General features: G+C 46.3%; 1 protein-coding gene across 3 annotated transcripts in view; it reads left to right on the top strand.

Moving 5' to 3' along the window:
• The first annotated feature begins 683 nt into the window (after positions 1 to 683).
• Positions 684 to 15,711, top strand: part of LOC111141176 (oncostatin M receptor) — a 51,726-nt gene continuing 36,698 nt past the window's right edge. Inside the window, exons 1-2 of one of the 3 annotated variants that reach the window (XM_022493550.1) lie at positions 684 to 712; positions 13,642 to 13,727. In XM_022493550.1, the coding sequence (XP_022349258.1) occupies positions 13,655 to 13,727 (73 nt within the window). In that variant the 5' untranslated portion in view covers positions 684 to 712; positions 13,642 to 13,654. Of the gene's footprint in view, positions 713 to 1,614; positions 1,715 to 10,991; positions 11,009 to 13,635; positions 13,728 to 15,711 lie in introns of those variants that run through there. The other 2 variants (XM_022493549.1, XM_022493551.1) reach the window with 2 other exon arrangements.

The raw sequence follows: 15,711 nt of genomic DNA, 5'->3' as shown, positions 1-15,711 counted from the left end.
TGTGGCTCTGGATGAAACTTGATCAGAGGCGTTTCGAGATAGAGAGGACAATCAGGTTCCTAGAACTGTCCAAACACATTTTTTTTTTTTAATCGCTCTGGGCGCCTAATGGACATACAGTTTGGTTGGAGCTCTTGCCTTCTGCCTGAAGATTTTCTTCGGGGACCCCAGGGTTCTGTATCTCGCTTGGAGTAACAAGTGGCCGCACGTGGTCACCCCGGCTCCTGGGTCCCTCGGCGGCTCCCAGCGTCCCGCCGCCGCGGGGCCCACTGGCCCTGGCCAGAGAGGCCGGCGCGCGATGCCTCTCCGGGCCCCACAGAGACTTCGGTTCCACTCCTCTTTTCCAGGCCTCTCCCACTTCCTTTCCCACCACTCCCCGCCGGCCGCCCGCCAAGCCCCGGACCGCACCTCCGCGGGGTCTCGCCCGCCTCCCGCAGGGTCCCAGCCGCTTCCCCCGGGACCCAAAGGGGAAGAATTCCTGTGGGTCCCAGGAGTGCCAAGAGTGCGCAGCAGGACGGGAAATTGCAAAAGTCCTCAGCCCTCTGCCCTCCCCCGCGGTTTTCCCGTAATTCCCGCCCCTCGGCGCTCGCCCCGCAGCTGATTCATAGCCCGGGCGCAGGGCCGCCCCTGCACGTCCACACCGGCGTCCGCACCTCCGGCCCCGCGCCGCCCAGGACCCGGCCCGGCCCGCGGAGCCCTCCGCCCGCGCGGGGTGAGTACCCCGGCCGCCCGCTCTCTCCGCGCCCCGCGGTAGCTTTCCCCGCGCCCCGCCAGCTTTCCCCGCGGGCAGCCCCGGCGCGGCGGCCGGCGGGACCCGACAGCTTCGCAGCCCCTTCCCGGTGTCTGCCCGGCCGGCCGCGGCCCGGTCACGGCCGCCAGCCCGCCCTGCCCGGCGTCGCCCCTGCCCCGCGTCGGCTTCGGCTGGCGCTTTGACCTGCTCCGGGACGGTGCTCAGAGGGGTCCCCGCCTCTGGCCCGCCCGCCCGGCTGTTGCTTGTGTCTTTCTCTCCCGAGCGCACCCGCGGCGGCGCCCCCCTGCTGGAAGTTCACGGTCCCGTCACTTTCTCAGTAGTCGGGGATGTTTATTGAGTTAAAATCCCCAAGCAACCCACTTTCGCGTCTCTCCCAACACATCGCCCCGGGAGTTCATTGTCCCCAACCACCCCCGCGCCCCCGAGCTCCCAGCGAACATTCCCTCCTCTCCGCGCGGTCAGCGATGCCCCTCCTCCCCGGCTGTGTTTACACCTGAGAGTGGGCGGCGCTCACACCCGGCGGCGCGCGGAGATCCCGGGGGCGCGGTGTGCGGGCGGGCGCCGTGTGCGGGCGGGCGCCAGGCCTCCTCCGCCACGTGAATGGAGGGGCAGCCGAGCTGGCAGGTTGAGCAGCGGCGGACTTGGAAATGCCAGCGCTCCACCCCTCGCCCGCGGAGAGGGGTTCAGGAACTTGTCCAAGACCATAGAGCGGGCCGCGGTGACTCCGAAAACGCCGCGTAGCCCAGGGGCACTGGCGCTGACACCTGGAGTCCTTTCTTGCTGGTCCCGGGCCGGCACTTCCTCAGCCGGTCCGTGCCTGCTAGCGTGCGGCTGCCTGCCTGCCCAGTGGTGGCAGGCAGGCTCTTGGGTGCCACGGAGGACAGGCAGGCTCGAAGACACTCTGCGTGCGAATAAGCTTATTCTCCGACTCTAGAGGGGTCCACTGTAGGGGATCGGATCCACGTGAGTGTAGTATATTTGATGTGAGCTGGAGGGAAAGAAGCTCGGGTCATATGCCCAAGTCGAATGCTGACTGTGGGACTGGGCTGGAGTTACTCATCCGGTCAGCCTCGGGTTTCCCCCGTGCAGAATAATGGTGGTTCGTACTTACTGTGGATCAGGCACCGTGCTAAGCACTTTACTATGCCAGTAAATGAGCTAGGTAGTAGTTTTGTCATTCTCCTTTTATCAGTGAGGACACCAAGGCCTAGAGAAGTTCAGTAACTTGTCTGGGGTCACACAGCGAACAGGTGAGAGTCAGGAATTGGCTTTGGCCGCTGCTTATAAGCACTACGGTGTGCCTTCCAACTCTCGGACCCTCTTTGGAGTGGTCCTGGTTGTGGTGCTTCCTTACTGCTCTCCTTTGTCTCTCTCCTGGACTGCTTTAAAAGGACACCTTTTGTGTCAGACACCTTTGAGGCTGAAGGGCTCCAGACTGAGCTGAGCCTCAGAATCAATCTTGGGTCTTTTTAAAGCCCTGGACTCCCACTTACCTATTTAGAATTTTCAGGTTATGCTCAGGTTGTGTCTGCCCTGGTAGAATTCAGAAGTATTAGAAGCCAATAGTGACGGGGAGCTCACCACCTATTATTTGATTGCTGGACAAAGTGAATTCTCAGCTGTAACTTGCCTCCTGGTAAATTACATCTTGATCCCAGTTCTGCCTCTTGTTGGCCCCAAAAATGTGTCTGAGCATTTTGTATCAAAGGTCAGTTTGACAGTGTCCAACAGGACTCTGGCCATATGGGGCAGAATACTTTTTGCACACTGGGTCTCTCCTTCTACCCCTTTCTTTAACCTGAAAGACCAGGAGCACCTACAGAGGTGCGTGGAGGTGTTCCAGACTCTCTGATATTCCTTGTAACCCTTTTGTCCTGAAAAAGGAACCAAGTCAGGAAAGCTACTATGGTTTTGAAAGAGAGATCAGTGGTAGTAGCTTCCACAAGACGAAGGAGTATGTTTTCCTTCTGGGAACTGGGCTGGGGCGTTGTTGTCTCCCGTAGAAAAAAATCTGAGCAAGTGTCATCTTGCTCACTTACAGAACAGTGAGACCTGGCACTCCTTACCCTGGAGAGGGAAGCCCTTCTCAATTAATAAAAAAAAAAGAAAGAAATGGGGAAAAAAATAAAACACAAGCAGTATTGTGAGAAGTATCCCTTGCTCCCAGCAGGCTTCTTTGTAGTTACAAATGCTCATAAAATGAGTGTTTTTTTCCCAGCAACTGTATTCTGGGCTTCACAACCTTCCTTCCCTTTCCATTTTAGTTTCTGCAGTTGGCCCTGGAGCAATGCGGGGTCTAGGGGTGCCCAAAAATCTGCATGTAAATTTGGTCTCCCCAAAACTTAACTACTAGTAGCCTAGTAGTTAAGGTTGATGAGCTATCTTGTATGTTACATGCATGATATACTCTGTGTTTTCTATGAAGTAAGCTAGAGAAGGAGAGATGTTATTAAGAGCATCATAAGGAAGAGAAAATACACTTATAATTCCGTATTGTATTTATTGAAAAAAAAAATCTGTGTATAAGTGGACCTGTTCAGTTTAAACCCACATTGTTCAGGAGTCAGCCATACAGGTTTTTCAGCATTTATTTATTCCAGGTTGTCAAAATTTCATTTTTATGTTTTAAAAATAATACAAATAATAACTAAGTATGTTCTCATTCAAAAAACAGAGAAGTATATGGAATGAAATATAGAACTACCATGTAGAACTCCTACTCCCACTCAGAAGAGGGAAGATGAAGTTTGGTAAATACCATTCTGAGATTTTATTTTGTTTTCTATGCATTTGCATAATAATGTGTTTATACATATATCTTCATATATGTAAATGAGATCTTACTATACATTATGCAGCTTACTTTTTCATTTTCCAAGTCCTAGAGATTTTCCCATGGCAGTACAAATCTCTTTTGCTAAAGGCTACATGTTATTCTAAATTAGAGATATAATTCATCCATTTTTCTCTTATTAGTGGACATTTGGATGGTTTAAAATTAGTCAGCATTAGCAACAGTACTTCAGGAAAGACGGTGCATTCGTCTTTGTGTGTCAGCCTGAATATTTCTATTCAATAGAGTTCTAGGGTCAAAGGGTTCGTTCATGTTTCCACTTGATAGACACAGTCCTTCAAATGATAGCACTGCCCCACCACAGGTACTAATTTAAAATCTGCATGAGAATCTGTTTCCGTCATCTTTCCTACCATCAGCCATTATCTTTTTTTTTTTATTTAGATTTTCAAATCTGAAACCCAATATAGCATTTTAATTTGCATTTTACGGATTACTACTGTGGTTTAATGTCTCTTAATGTTTATGGGTCATGCAATGTCTTCTGTGAATTACCTGTTCCTGTCTTTTGTTCATTTTTCTATTGAGTTGCCTTTTCCGATTCCTGTTTACTGCAGATGCTCTGTACCAAGTCAGGATCTTAATTCTTTGTCTGTTGTAGATGATTTAAATATTTCTTCTGCTGCGATGCTCTTTTTTTCCCCCACTATGTTTTTTTGTGGTAAAATACATAATATAAAATTTGCCATCTTAATCATTTTTAAGTGCACAGGTCAGTGTTATTAAATACACTCCATACTGGGCAACCGTTGCCAGCATTCATTTCTAGAACTCTTTCCATCTTGCAAAACTGATACTCTGGGCCCATTCTCCCAAACCCCTGCCAACCAGCATTCTGCTTTCCGGCTCTGTGAACTTGACTACTCCAGGTGCCTCATATGCATGGTGGAATCATAGAGCACTTGTCTTTTTGTGACTGACCTGTTTCACTTAGCAACATGTCCTTAAGACCTTCCATGTTGTGGCAGGTGTCAACATTTTTCCTTTTCGAGAATGAATAATATTTCATGGTTTGCATATACACATTTTGCTTATCCATTCATAATGCTTTCGTTTTTAACTACCTTCTGCTTCATGGATGTTATAAATATTTGTGTAATCAACTCTGCAATCTTATTTTTTTTAAAGGTTTTATTTCTTTGTTTTTCTTTTAGAGAGAGAGAGAGAGCTAGAGCGAGCAGTGGGAGGGACAGAGGGGGAAGGGGAGAATCTCAAGTCAGATGCTGTGCTGAGCTCAGAGCCCTCCATGGGGCTCGATCTCATGACCCTGAGATCATGACCTGAACCGAAACCAAGAATCGGTCGCTTAACTGACTGAACCACCTAGGCACCCCTGCAGTCTTGATTTTTGTGCTTCATCTGGCTTGGGGAGATCTTTTTCACCGAAAAATTATTTTTTAAATTATCTTATTTTCTTCTAAAACTTGTATTATTTTGATATGTACAGTTAGCTCTTTGTAATACCAGATTTTTGTATGAAGTAAGAGGTAAGGATATAACTTAATTTCTTTCTACAATTTTAGGCAGCTCACCCGACACCATTTCTTTAAGTATCTGTCTTTTTTCCAACTCACTTGAAATTCTGTTTTTATAGTAAAATAAGGTCCTATTCATACACCAGTCTATTTCAGGACTCTCTTCTGTTCCATGGATCTGTTTTCTCTCTTCTTCTTCTTTTTTTTTTTTTTAAAGATTTTATTTATTTATTTGGCAGAGAGAGATCACAAGTAGGCAGAGAAGCAGGATCCCGGCTGAGCAGAGAGCCTGATGTGGGGCTCAAACCCAGGAACCTGAGATCATGACCTGAGCCAAAGGCAGCGGCTTAACCCACTGAGCCACCCAGGCGCCCCTGATTTCTCTCTTCTTATGCCAGTACCACCCTGTGTGACATGCTACAGCTTTGTTCTTATATCTAGTCATATATATTTGTATTTTTTTTCCAAAAAAATTCTTTTGAAATGATTCTGATACATTTTCTCTTTTTATAAACTTTATAAATAGCTTGTCAAGTTTTAAAAAATCCTGTTCGAATTTTTGCTAGACTTTCTTGGGTTTATAATTGTTAATAATTCTTTATGCCTTGGAACCCATCCTGGTATGAGCTCCAAGGATGGAGGAAGCAGTGTGAGGTGGGAAAGTGCTGTGCTCTGGGGAATGACTCACCTGGTTTCAAGTTCTGGATTAACTCTGTCAACCTGTACCAAAGTCACTTTAACCTCCTTAGCCTTCATTTCCTCATCTGTGTGTGAGGTTAATAATAGAATTTCTTCCGTAAGACTCGTGTGAGGATTCAGTTAATAAATTCATATAAATCACATCGCAAAGCCCCTGGCAGAGAGTTAACATCCAATTTGTGCTAGCTAGGATCGTTTTCATAGTTACTTCATGTCTTACTATGAGCCTCTGCAGAGCCACTTCATGGAAGGCACTGGTAGATCTTTCCTTTATGTATCAATAGTATCCTAAGACACACAAATATGCAATAGATATTGAAAGTAGTGGTGCTTCTCAAACTTTAGTGTGCCTTTGAAATCACCTAGGGATCTTGTTTAAATGCATACTTTTATTCAGTAGATCAAAGGTGTGATCTCAGGTTTTGCATTTCTAGCAATTTCTTGGGTGATGTCTTCATCCACGCTTTGAGTGTCTGGTCTTTGACTGGTATTTAAAACCACGCTGCTAGGGATACCACTTCCTGTTGGGTTAAATGTGGTTGACAGAACTTGTAAAGTGCTTTCTTTTAATAATACATGCTAAAGAACTAAATTATAGTTGTGTTGTTTCCTTCCTCCTCCTCTTCCTCCTCCTTCTTTTCAGAGGAAAGAGGGTTTGAGAGCGCTAAATATGATACCAAGTTCTAGTCTTAGATCTGAAACACTGAGGCAATTAATTCTCTGTATTATTTAAAACTTGTTTTAAGATGAAGTCAGCTACCTAAAATCTACCCAATCGGAGTATAAAATCTAAAGCCAACTAAAAGAAAAGCCATAATTTCAAATGTCTTACCAAATGGAAATGTTATAAGGAAGCACTTGGAAAAATATAAGACAAAAAGCACTCTTGGAAAACATGGAATCTGGTCCCACCGTGTGAGAACATGGTGTGTGGCAAGCCTTGAGAAGTGGTACACAAGCAGAAGCTCTGCTACTGTGAGTAAATGTTTCACACAGAGATCATGTGATCTCTTGCTCGCCTCTTTCTACTACCAGGCTTCCCAGTGGGGGACTTTGAACAAGGTAGCTTCGTGTACCTTAGTACGCTGGTCTATCAGGAGGGAATGACAGTATATTTTTTTACCCAGAACACTGATTACTTTCTGTGTTTGAAAATGCCTTTTATTTTTTTATTTTTTTTTTTTTTGCAGGGGAGGTCAGGGAGAGCAGAGGGAGAGGGAGGGAATCTTAAGCAGGCTCCATACATAGTGCACAGGCTGATGGGGGCTCGATCTCATGACCCTGAGATCATAAGATGAGCTGAAACCAAGAGTTGGAGGCTAAACTAGCTGAGCCACCCACATGCCCCTGAAAATGCGTTTTTAAAGTGCCCGTACTCTCTCGGGAGACATCACATTTTTGTACAGAAACACATGACGTGCTCATAGGCTGATCCAGTACCTAAAAAATTCCAACCGTTTTTTAGGCCTGTTGGACAGCTCTGCGTTGGATTTGAATCACAAAATACCATCAGCTAGTTTAGCCCTGTTGGGATATATGGTTCAAATATGAAAATAATGGAATTGCAACTACTTGCATTCATAAATATATGTAAAATACACGCACGTTTTAAAGAATGCTTTATGTGGCCGAATTACATAATGTGATAGAGTTGACCACAGTGTCCCTCATCCTGCTCACCTCCCTTACCCCATCCCAGCTCTAAATTTATAAGTGTTCATTGTTGGGCGTGTCTTTGGAGGCCAGTTTGGGTCCTTGAAGTAGAAGACAGCAAGGCAGAAATAGATGTGCAAGAGATCTGGGGGGAGAGCTCTGGGGCGGGATGCAGGGACAAGGGAGCAGGAGGAGACAGCCCCAAGGCAAGGTGACAGGGAACAGGGAAGACTGGAAGGAAGAGCTTCCCCCTGCAATGCAGTTGTGAGAATGTTTTGCCCAAGCCAATGGGAGACTTCGATCAAATGTTGCCTGTTAGAGGAGTCCCATGTTGGGCAGAAAAGGTTTGGTTTGCTCACTGCCTGGGAGCAGCCTGCAGGAACCGTGGGCTCGGGTGTGAATGTGCGTGGATCCCGATGTACAACAGGGGAAGCTGTCAGGCATCTAGTTCCTGCAGCAGATCCTTCTAAAAAGAGTACCAAGTGGCACGGTTGCACACCCCTCTCCCAGAGGTGTTTGTGTGCACACGCTGTTCTGCAACTTGCTTTTTCACTCAGTATTTTTGGGCTATTCTTCTACAGCAGCCCGTAGATCTGTTTCATTCTTTTGACAGTTTCATAGTTTTCCTTTGCGGAAATGCACCATAATTAATTTTTTGGATCCTTTTTCACAATTAGTTGGGTTGTTTTCATTTTTCCTAAATATTAATAATACTACAATGAACGTTCTTTAAAATCTATAACTTTTTTTAAAGATTTTATTCATTTATTTGACAGAGAGAGATCACAAGAAGGCAGAGAGAGAGGGAAGCGGGCTCCCTGCTGAGCAGAGACCCCCCCCCCCATGTGGGGCTCTATCCCAGGACCCTGGGATCGTGACCTGAGCCAAAGGCAGAGGCTTTAACCCACTGAGCCACCCGGGTGCCCCTAAAATACATAATTTTTGTGTACAGACACACATATATAAGGATGTTATCTGTAGGACAAAATTCCAGAAATAGGATTTCTGGATCAAAGGGAAGGCACCCTGAAATTTTAATAGGTAGTGCCAAAATGACCTTGATAAAGTTGTGCTTTTTGACCATCATTGAGTAGCAATACTTACTTATTCAAACTCTTACCAGTGCTAGATGGTAAAATCTTTTTAGGCTTTGCCAGTTGGACACCACATAGACACACACGCAGACATACAAACTACTATTATAATTTGCATTCATTTAATTACTAGTGATATTGTCTAGTTTTCCTTACTCCCTTTTGGTTATTGGCATTTCCTTTTTTGTGATTTACATATTCATATCATCTGCTGGGTTTTCTACAGGGTTGCTTGTCTGTTTTTGATTGATTTCTAATTTCTAAGAGCTCTTGGTATTGTAGGGGACAGTAACCCTTTGCCATCAGTATTGAAACTATTGTTCCCAGTTTCTTATTGGGCCTGACTGTAGCACTAAAATTTTTTGCAATGTTTATTTAATCGTTGTACAATCTTTATTGCTTCTAGGATTCATATCATGCTAAAGCGGATTATACATGACCTTTGGCTCAGATCATGATCCCAGGGTTCTGGGATCAAGTCCTGCATTGGGCTCCCTGCTCAGCCTTCTTTAAAGTATTCCTTTCTCTCTCTCTGACAAATAAGTAAATAAAATCTTAAAAAAAAAAAAAAAAGAGTGTTCAAAAAAATAAAAAAACAATAATTGGATTTTCTGTATATAGGTTCTCATAATCTCATGTAATCCTCATGCCAATCCTATGAGGTAGGTTCTTTATCCTCATTTTACAGGAAAAGAAACTGAAGCTTAAATGGGTAAAGTACCTTGTCTCTGGTGAGACGATTCCTAAGTGTCCGAGCAGTGATCTGACCGTCAGCAGTCTTCACATCCGAGCCCATGTACTGGACTGTTACTACCTCCTTTTCCCACAAATGTCCAGGTTATTGTTCCAGTACAACGTGGGGGGGGGGTAATCTGTCTCTTCTTTAGTGATTTAAAAGACTGTCATTAGCATATGCTAAATCCCTACGTATTCTTTGGGTCTGGAATATTTCTTGGATCGAGGTTTTCTCTCCCTTTCTTTGGTTTCCCTGACCATCTGGGGACTCAGCTTGAATGCTAGCTGGAGTCCCAAGGCCCAGGAATCCTCACCTGAATACGGCTTAAGAAAAAGAAAATCAGCCATGCATAAGCCAGTTCAGTCTCCTAAATAAGGGATGACCTCACGAAACTGCTAGAAACACTTAGCCAGGTAGGTTTAGACAGAGGGGAAGGTGTGCTTGAACCTTTCTTTAGGAGGAAGAGGGTGGAGGGAGGGTTGAGGGGAAGCCTTACAGGTGATCCGTCCCACGCTATAATGGCAGCGCCCTTTGGAGGGGGTCCCCAAAGACAAACAGTGGTGCTCATAAGAAAGAAGTAAAGATAGATGGATCTGGGAAATGTGGGGACTGTGCCACCAGCCCTTCATACTGCCACACAGAACTCTCTCACAGGGAGCACACACCCAGCACACGTCCCAGATGAACAGCTTCTTTCCTGAAACTGGGATTTGCATATGACGTCACGAGGCACCCAGCCAATTCCGCTGCGTTTGGCAACACACCCATGTTCTTGGGAAGCAAATGACTGGTCATGTTGCTTCTCAAGGGGTTATTTACGGTGAGGAAACTTCCCAGGAATAAATATTTTAGTAATGACGGAAAAAAGTGCTAGCGAAGAAGGGCAGGCTTCTACCCCTGACAAAAGTCGTGTTTCGTTGCAAATGTAGAGTTTGTCCTGGGCGACAATCGAAGGTGGCTTCTTTTGGCCCAGAGATGAGATTTGAATGGGAAGTTCTGCACAATGAGTGAGTAATTTTTTTTTGCTCTCGTCCCTTTTCCTCCCCAGAGAAGACAGGTCAATGAAAGACTATGAATTAGGCAATGTTTGGCGCTAGAAAAAGTGGAAGGGCCTGAAAAGGAATCTGTTTACTAAAATAAAATTGAAAGCAGAGAACGAATGTGAGAACATTGGTGCAGATATTTATTCATTCACAGATATTTCCTGGGGAACAGCTGTGGCCTGAGATGGTGATGGACAACGGGGACTGGGACCCAGGCCTGTCCTCAAGCCCCTCGGTCTGGTTGGGAATGGCGGGGATCTGAAAAAGAGAAATAAAGAACCAGGTTGAGCGTAGTGTGGGTGAGGCGGGAATGTGGGTTTTGCCTTTCTGAATCCTGCCCCTTCATCCTTCCCTGACTTCCTTTTCCTACGACACAGTAGTGGCCATGCTTCTCACAGACAGTTGTGCGGGGAGAGAGGGCCTGACGAGAGAAGGAGAGGGCACGGTGGGCTTCTCCTGCCCGAGGCAGACCTCTCTTTTCTATGTGCGCTGCCTCTCCAGGCCGTCATCCGGTCCCCGCGGTTTAAAGACCGTCTGTGTACGCCCAGGATGACTGAGCCCCCTGCCAGGTCCCCTCCCAGGGACTCCAAAGTGTGTGTCCAGCTAACTCGCTCCCTTGGACATCAAATCAGCAACTCAAATTGAGCATGCTGCCACCAGAGCCCTTGCTAGAGCCCACGACATCTGTGCTTCTACCTCTGTGAATGGTAATTTCCGTTCTGCCAAGGGCTCTGGCCATTCAGGGGGCTGTCCCTGATGTCTTCGTCTGTCACCCCCGGCACGTCCTGCCTGCTTTGTCAAGTCTCTCCCAAATCCCACCACTGTACCCACTTCCAGTGCCTTCATCCCGGCCGGAGCCCGCACCATTGTCCCAGCCTATCGCATAACCTCCTAGCTGCCGTCCCTCCCACTACTCCTGTCAGTGGCCATTTACACCTTTCCCAGAGCCCCGGGTGGCTCCCACCTGGCTCAGGGTAGAAGCCACAGCTGGAGAAATGTTTCCCGGGCTGCTCTCCATCCGGGGCCCTCTGCACCTCCTGCCTCTCACCTCCTTGCCCCCTGCAACACCGGCTCCTGTGGTTCCTTGAATAAGCCCAGCACAACTCGCTCCCTCGCCCCCGGATCTGTCGCCATGCTAGCGGGGAGCTCGCCAGCATAGAGCTGGTACCCTCCGAATAGGGCACAGGGTAACTAGAGGCAGATTTACAGGGGAGGGGAGGAGGGAGTCCTTGTGGGCCATGCAGTCAGTCTCCTGGGGCTTGGAAGCAGCTGGCTCGGGGTCCTCAGTGGCCGTATTCTTCCCGCAGCATCAGGCTCTGGCGCTTCGGGAGAACTGTTCATGCAGCATTTCCCAACGGCTGATATGCGTGTCTCCGGAATGTTCTTCCAGTGGCCAACTCTCATTCTGAAGCTAACCTCCTCAGGTTCACAACCTGCCGTGTGGGAGGAGGTGGGGAAGGGCGGGACTTCCAGACGAGACTGTCCCCATGCTTCTCAAGAGTCCAAGAAGTCTCGTCTGGAAGTCAATATTCCTGTGATCCCCAGACCGTAGATACAAGTCCTTTGTAAAGACTCCTAGTTTTCGATTTTGTTACATGACCACTTTTATTCTTTAATTTCTGATTACCCTTAATTCATAGGTGGCTACTAACTTGCCATTTCAAGTTTCTCTGTCTTAAGTTTCTCTGTTAAACACAAATTTGTTTAAATTCTGTGACATGTGAGATATTTGATTCATCAGAACTCCAAAATTTGAAAAAAAAAACCCAAAACATTTTAAGTAGCCCTTTCCTACAGAGAACACAAAGCAACCTACATCACTCCCAGAATCACCTGGTTTTCAGCTTACGGGATGAGATTTCCTCACAGAGAGAGGCACCTTGCGCTCCTCAGGGTAGGCCGGCCTTAGGATAGGCTCCTGCACCCAGGGACTAGGACTGGAAGGATGGGTCTGTTGCGCGCAGAGTGTCACACACTTCATGCTGGCATTTTCCTTTGCCTTACCTTCAGTGCTGAGCAGAAACAACTTCCTCTTGAAGTCCTTTTCTCCCTGGCTTTGATATTTAGTTGTAATAGGAGCCTCTTCAACGTGGTAAGTTGAGATTTTAGAGAGGTGAATGACCTGTTTGCCAAAACTAGAAGTAGCAGAGAGCAGGCCTAAAGGACTATGAGGAAAAGCTGTTGTTCGCAGACTTTCTGCTGGTGATTGGGTCCGTCTGTAAGCGGATGTGACTACCCTAGAATAATTTAAGGGCTGGCTGTATTCTTTTTCTGTCGTCACTGTTGTTCCTATTTAGTGGTGGGCAGTGAAAGGGAATGGTCTGGTTCGCTGAGTTTCTGGATTTGATGAAGTCTGCGTGGCTAGACCGAGGTGAAGGGGACTCTGAACGGTTTCATTGCCTGTCAGTGGGGTGAGTCAGGCTTTGAAGTAGAAAAGTGAAACTCAGGGCTTCCCTTGACTAACACTATTACTATTAAATTAAGAACGAATTAGCCTCCTTGAGGTCATCAGCATTCACTCTTTGTGCCCTCAGCTTGTCCTGTGGTCAGAGGACCCGATGAATCAGTGAAGCTCTTTGACCTTCCCTTTACAACCCTCCTCTAAAGCGAGGAAAACCGGAAATTATCTTGAACAATGAAACACTGCCTATCTCTTCAGGGGGAATGTGCTGGGTTTTCTTTGGTGAAATTGTAACGAGGGAGACAGGGAAGAGTGAAGATGACTCCTCTCTAAGTAGCTCACTCAGATGTAGCTCTTCTGAGACCATGGTCCACTTTTTTACATTTCACTTCTGTTTCTTTGTTTTACCTTTCTTCACGAGCCTTCTCTGGGTTTGAAGAAATTGGTAGGCCACTTCTCTCTTGCCACACGGCCTCCGTGGCATGCGGCAGTAAGCATTCATGGCTTCCGCATCTGGGACCAGTCACTCTTGGCCAGCGGCTGGCTGACCTGGGCTGACGCCGGTGAGGATGGGGGGCAGCCATGGTGACTCAGTTCCCCTGCCCCCGTTGCTCCTCCTCCTCCTGGGTCCAAGAGGGTAGCCCAGAAGGGCTCTTTTCTTGCCAAAGGTGGAAGCACAGAAAAGCAAGCAGAATGACACAGGGGTTTTGAGGCTCACCATGGCTTCGGCCTCCGCAAGTCACCTGGAGCAGGGAAATAAACTCTTACTTTGGAAGGCAGGGGGTACTCCAAACTCTCATGACAAGAGGCATGGGTGGATGAAAGGAGAGAAGAATGGGAGCCTTTAATACCATCGTCTACCACAATGGGGTCAAAGACACCTACTCAGAGCTAAAATTAAATGAAATTTTTCTCCTGTAATTTATCTTTTTCAGAAATCCGGAACCTATGGCTCTCTCTTCAGTCTCTCAGACAGCATTCCTCTTGGCATTGCTGTCCTTGAGAACTTACCAGAGTGAAGGTGAGTAGTGGGAAGAACAGTAAAGAAAAAAAAATGCAGAGAAAAAGAACAAGGTAACTGGTACTTTGGAGGAAAGTTTCACAAGTCTTTTCTCTGGGAATTACTTGGAACTGGTGAGTAGCAATGGTTTCCTTAGTTTTGACTTCCTGATAGCTCATGGTAATAAAGCCACACCTTAGCCCTCATTTCCTAGCCAGTGCTCTGGTCATCCGGGCACTTGTGAGTGGATCTAATCCCGCAGAACTCATGGTAGATACACTGTGAGTGACTTCTCCAAAGGAGTTGCCTTGTCCTGTGGGGCTGAGGTACAACCAGACCAGTGCAGGCCACTGGCTTAGAACAAGTTGCGATGTCCTTCAGTGACATTCATTGAGAAACTATTTGCCGCAAGATAATATGCTAAGTACTGAAATGCTGTTTATGGGAAAAAGAAACAGCATTTTTCACTTAGCTATTCTCCCAGTGAGGGTATTTTTCAATAAACCAACTTAGTAAATAGTGTCAATAAGGACACTTGTAAAATGTTCGTAATGACTTTGGCTAGTACTTTGAACCAGGTGGAAGGTACTCAGCCTCGAGTCTGTTGCCTGTGTTTAACAAAGCTTTGTGCTTTCCTCACCCTGTGTTTACTCTTTGCTGTCCTCCCTTTGTAACAGAGAGCACAGATGTACGGCCTTGTAATTATTCACACAGCCCCCTCCATGGATTCCTGAAGTGATGTTTCCAGGAAACACCCACAGAAGGTTTCTATTTTCCCTAACATTCTGTGAGAAGATATTTGGAAAGAAAAAGATTTTGTTCTGATAAGAGCTCAGTTCTCTGCCGGGTGTTCTGTAAGTCTGGGTCTCTATCTTTTAGGTTCAGGGCACATGAGATGCTGCTGCTTTTTTGGCTTCTTAAATTTCATAGTTTATTGATAACCTTCCATAATCTGGAGCTGAAAGTTGGGAATTAGGACTTCTCATTCTCACCCTATCTATCTTACTTGCTAAATGTGAACAGCCGGGCTGAGGGGGTGGTCCATACCATAGGAAGGTTGGGTCCAGCTAGAGCCTCTGATTCTCAGACAGACCCATGCCCCCGATTCCAGGCTCTCCAGAAAATCCTACGCATTTAATCCCAAATTTTTGGCCCAGTTCCCTTCCCTAGTGAAGTCTCATTATCTGATCCAATGACGACTGACTAGGTACCTTCTACATGCAAGACACTGTTCTCAGAAGAAATTCCAGGGAAGAATGGGCCTTTTCTGCTTCAACAGATGTTCATTACCCATTTCTCTCTCCACCAGTCTTTGTTTCTGCGTCCAGCTTTCTCCGCTAAGCATGCCTGCCTTGCCACATAATCCTGTCTTTGTCCTAATACCACTTGGGTTTCTCATCTCAATTTTTGCCGCCTCTGCCAGGTACCCGCTAAACGTCCACTCAGACGAGTGGGCCTTCCACGCGATGGCCCAGCCAGGCTCAGGGCTGAGACTTGGGTTCTGAAGTCCTAGCTTCTCCCAACCCATGAGACAGAGCCCAGACTCACTTCCACTTGTTGCTGGGCCCGTGTCTGCTTCAGTCAGAGATCGTGGCTATAGCATTTGGTTTATTTTCTCCCATTCTCTTGTGTAAGTACCATATAGACCAAGACAGAGATGTAAAAACGTAGATTTTTTTTTTGTAGAAGTGAAATTACACTATATATGCTGGGAATATTTATACTATGTATGGACTTTTTAAACTCTATATAAAGTATGTATGTTGTATCTAGTGTAAATATATATACTGGGAAATTATGCTATAATATGTAAATATAAGTAAAATATAAAAATATATGCAGGTAAAGTATGTATATTTTAGTATGTGTACTTCAGTATATGCTTTTTAAAACAATACAACATACAATGAGGCTTTTTTAGCTTTGATCTCAAATGTTCTTTTAGCAATAACATTCTGTTTAATGGCTGTGTGATGTCCCAAGTTATAAATGAACCATGGTTTAT

This window comes from Enhydra lutris, unplaced genomic scaffold (genome assembly GCF_002288905.1).
Source record: "Enhydra lutris kenyoni isolate GAN:26980312 unplaced genomic scaffold, ASM228890v2 scaffoldscaffold5, whole genome shotgun sequence".
NCBI lineage: Eukaryota > Metazoa > Chordata > Mammalia > Carnivora > Mustelidae > Enhydra > Enhydra lutris.
Note: the sequence above shows the minus strand (reverse complement) of the source record. Positions and strands in the feature narration are given on the sequence as shown.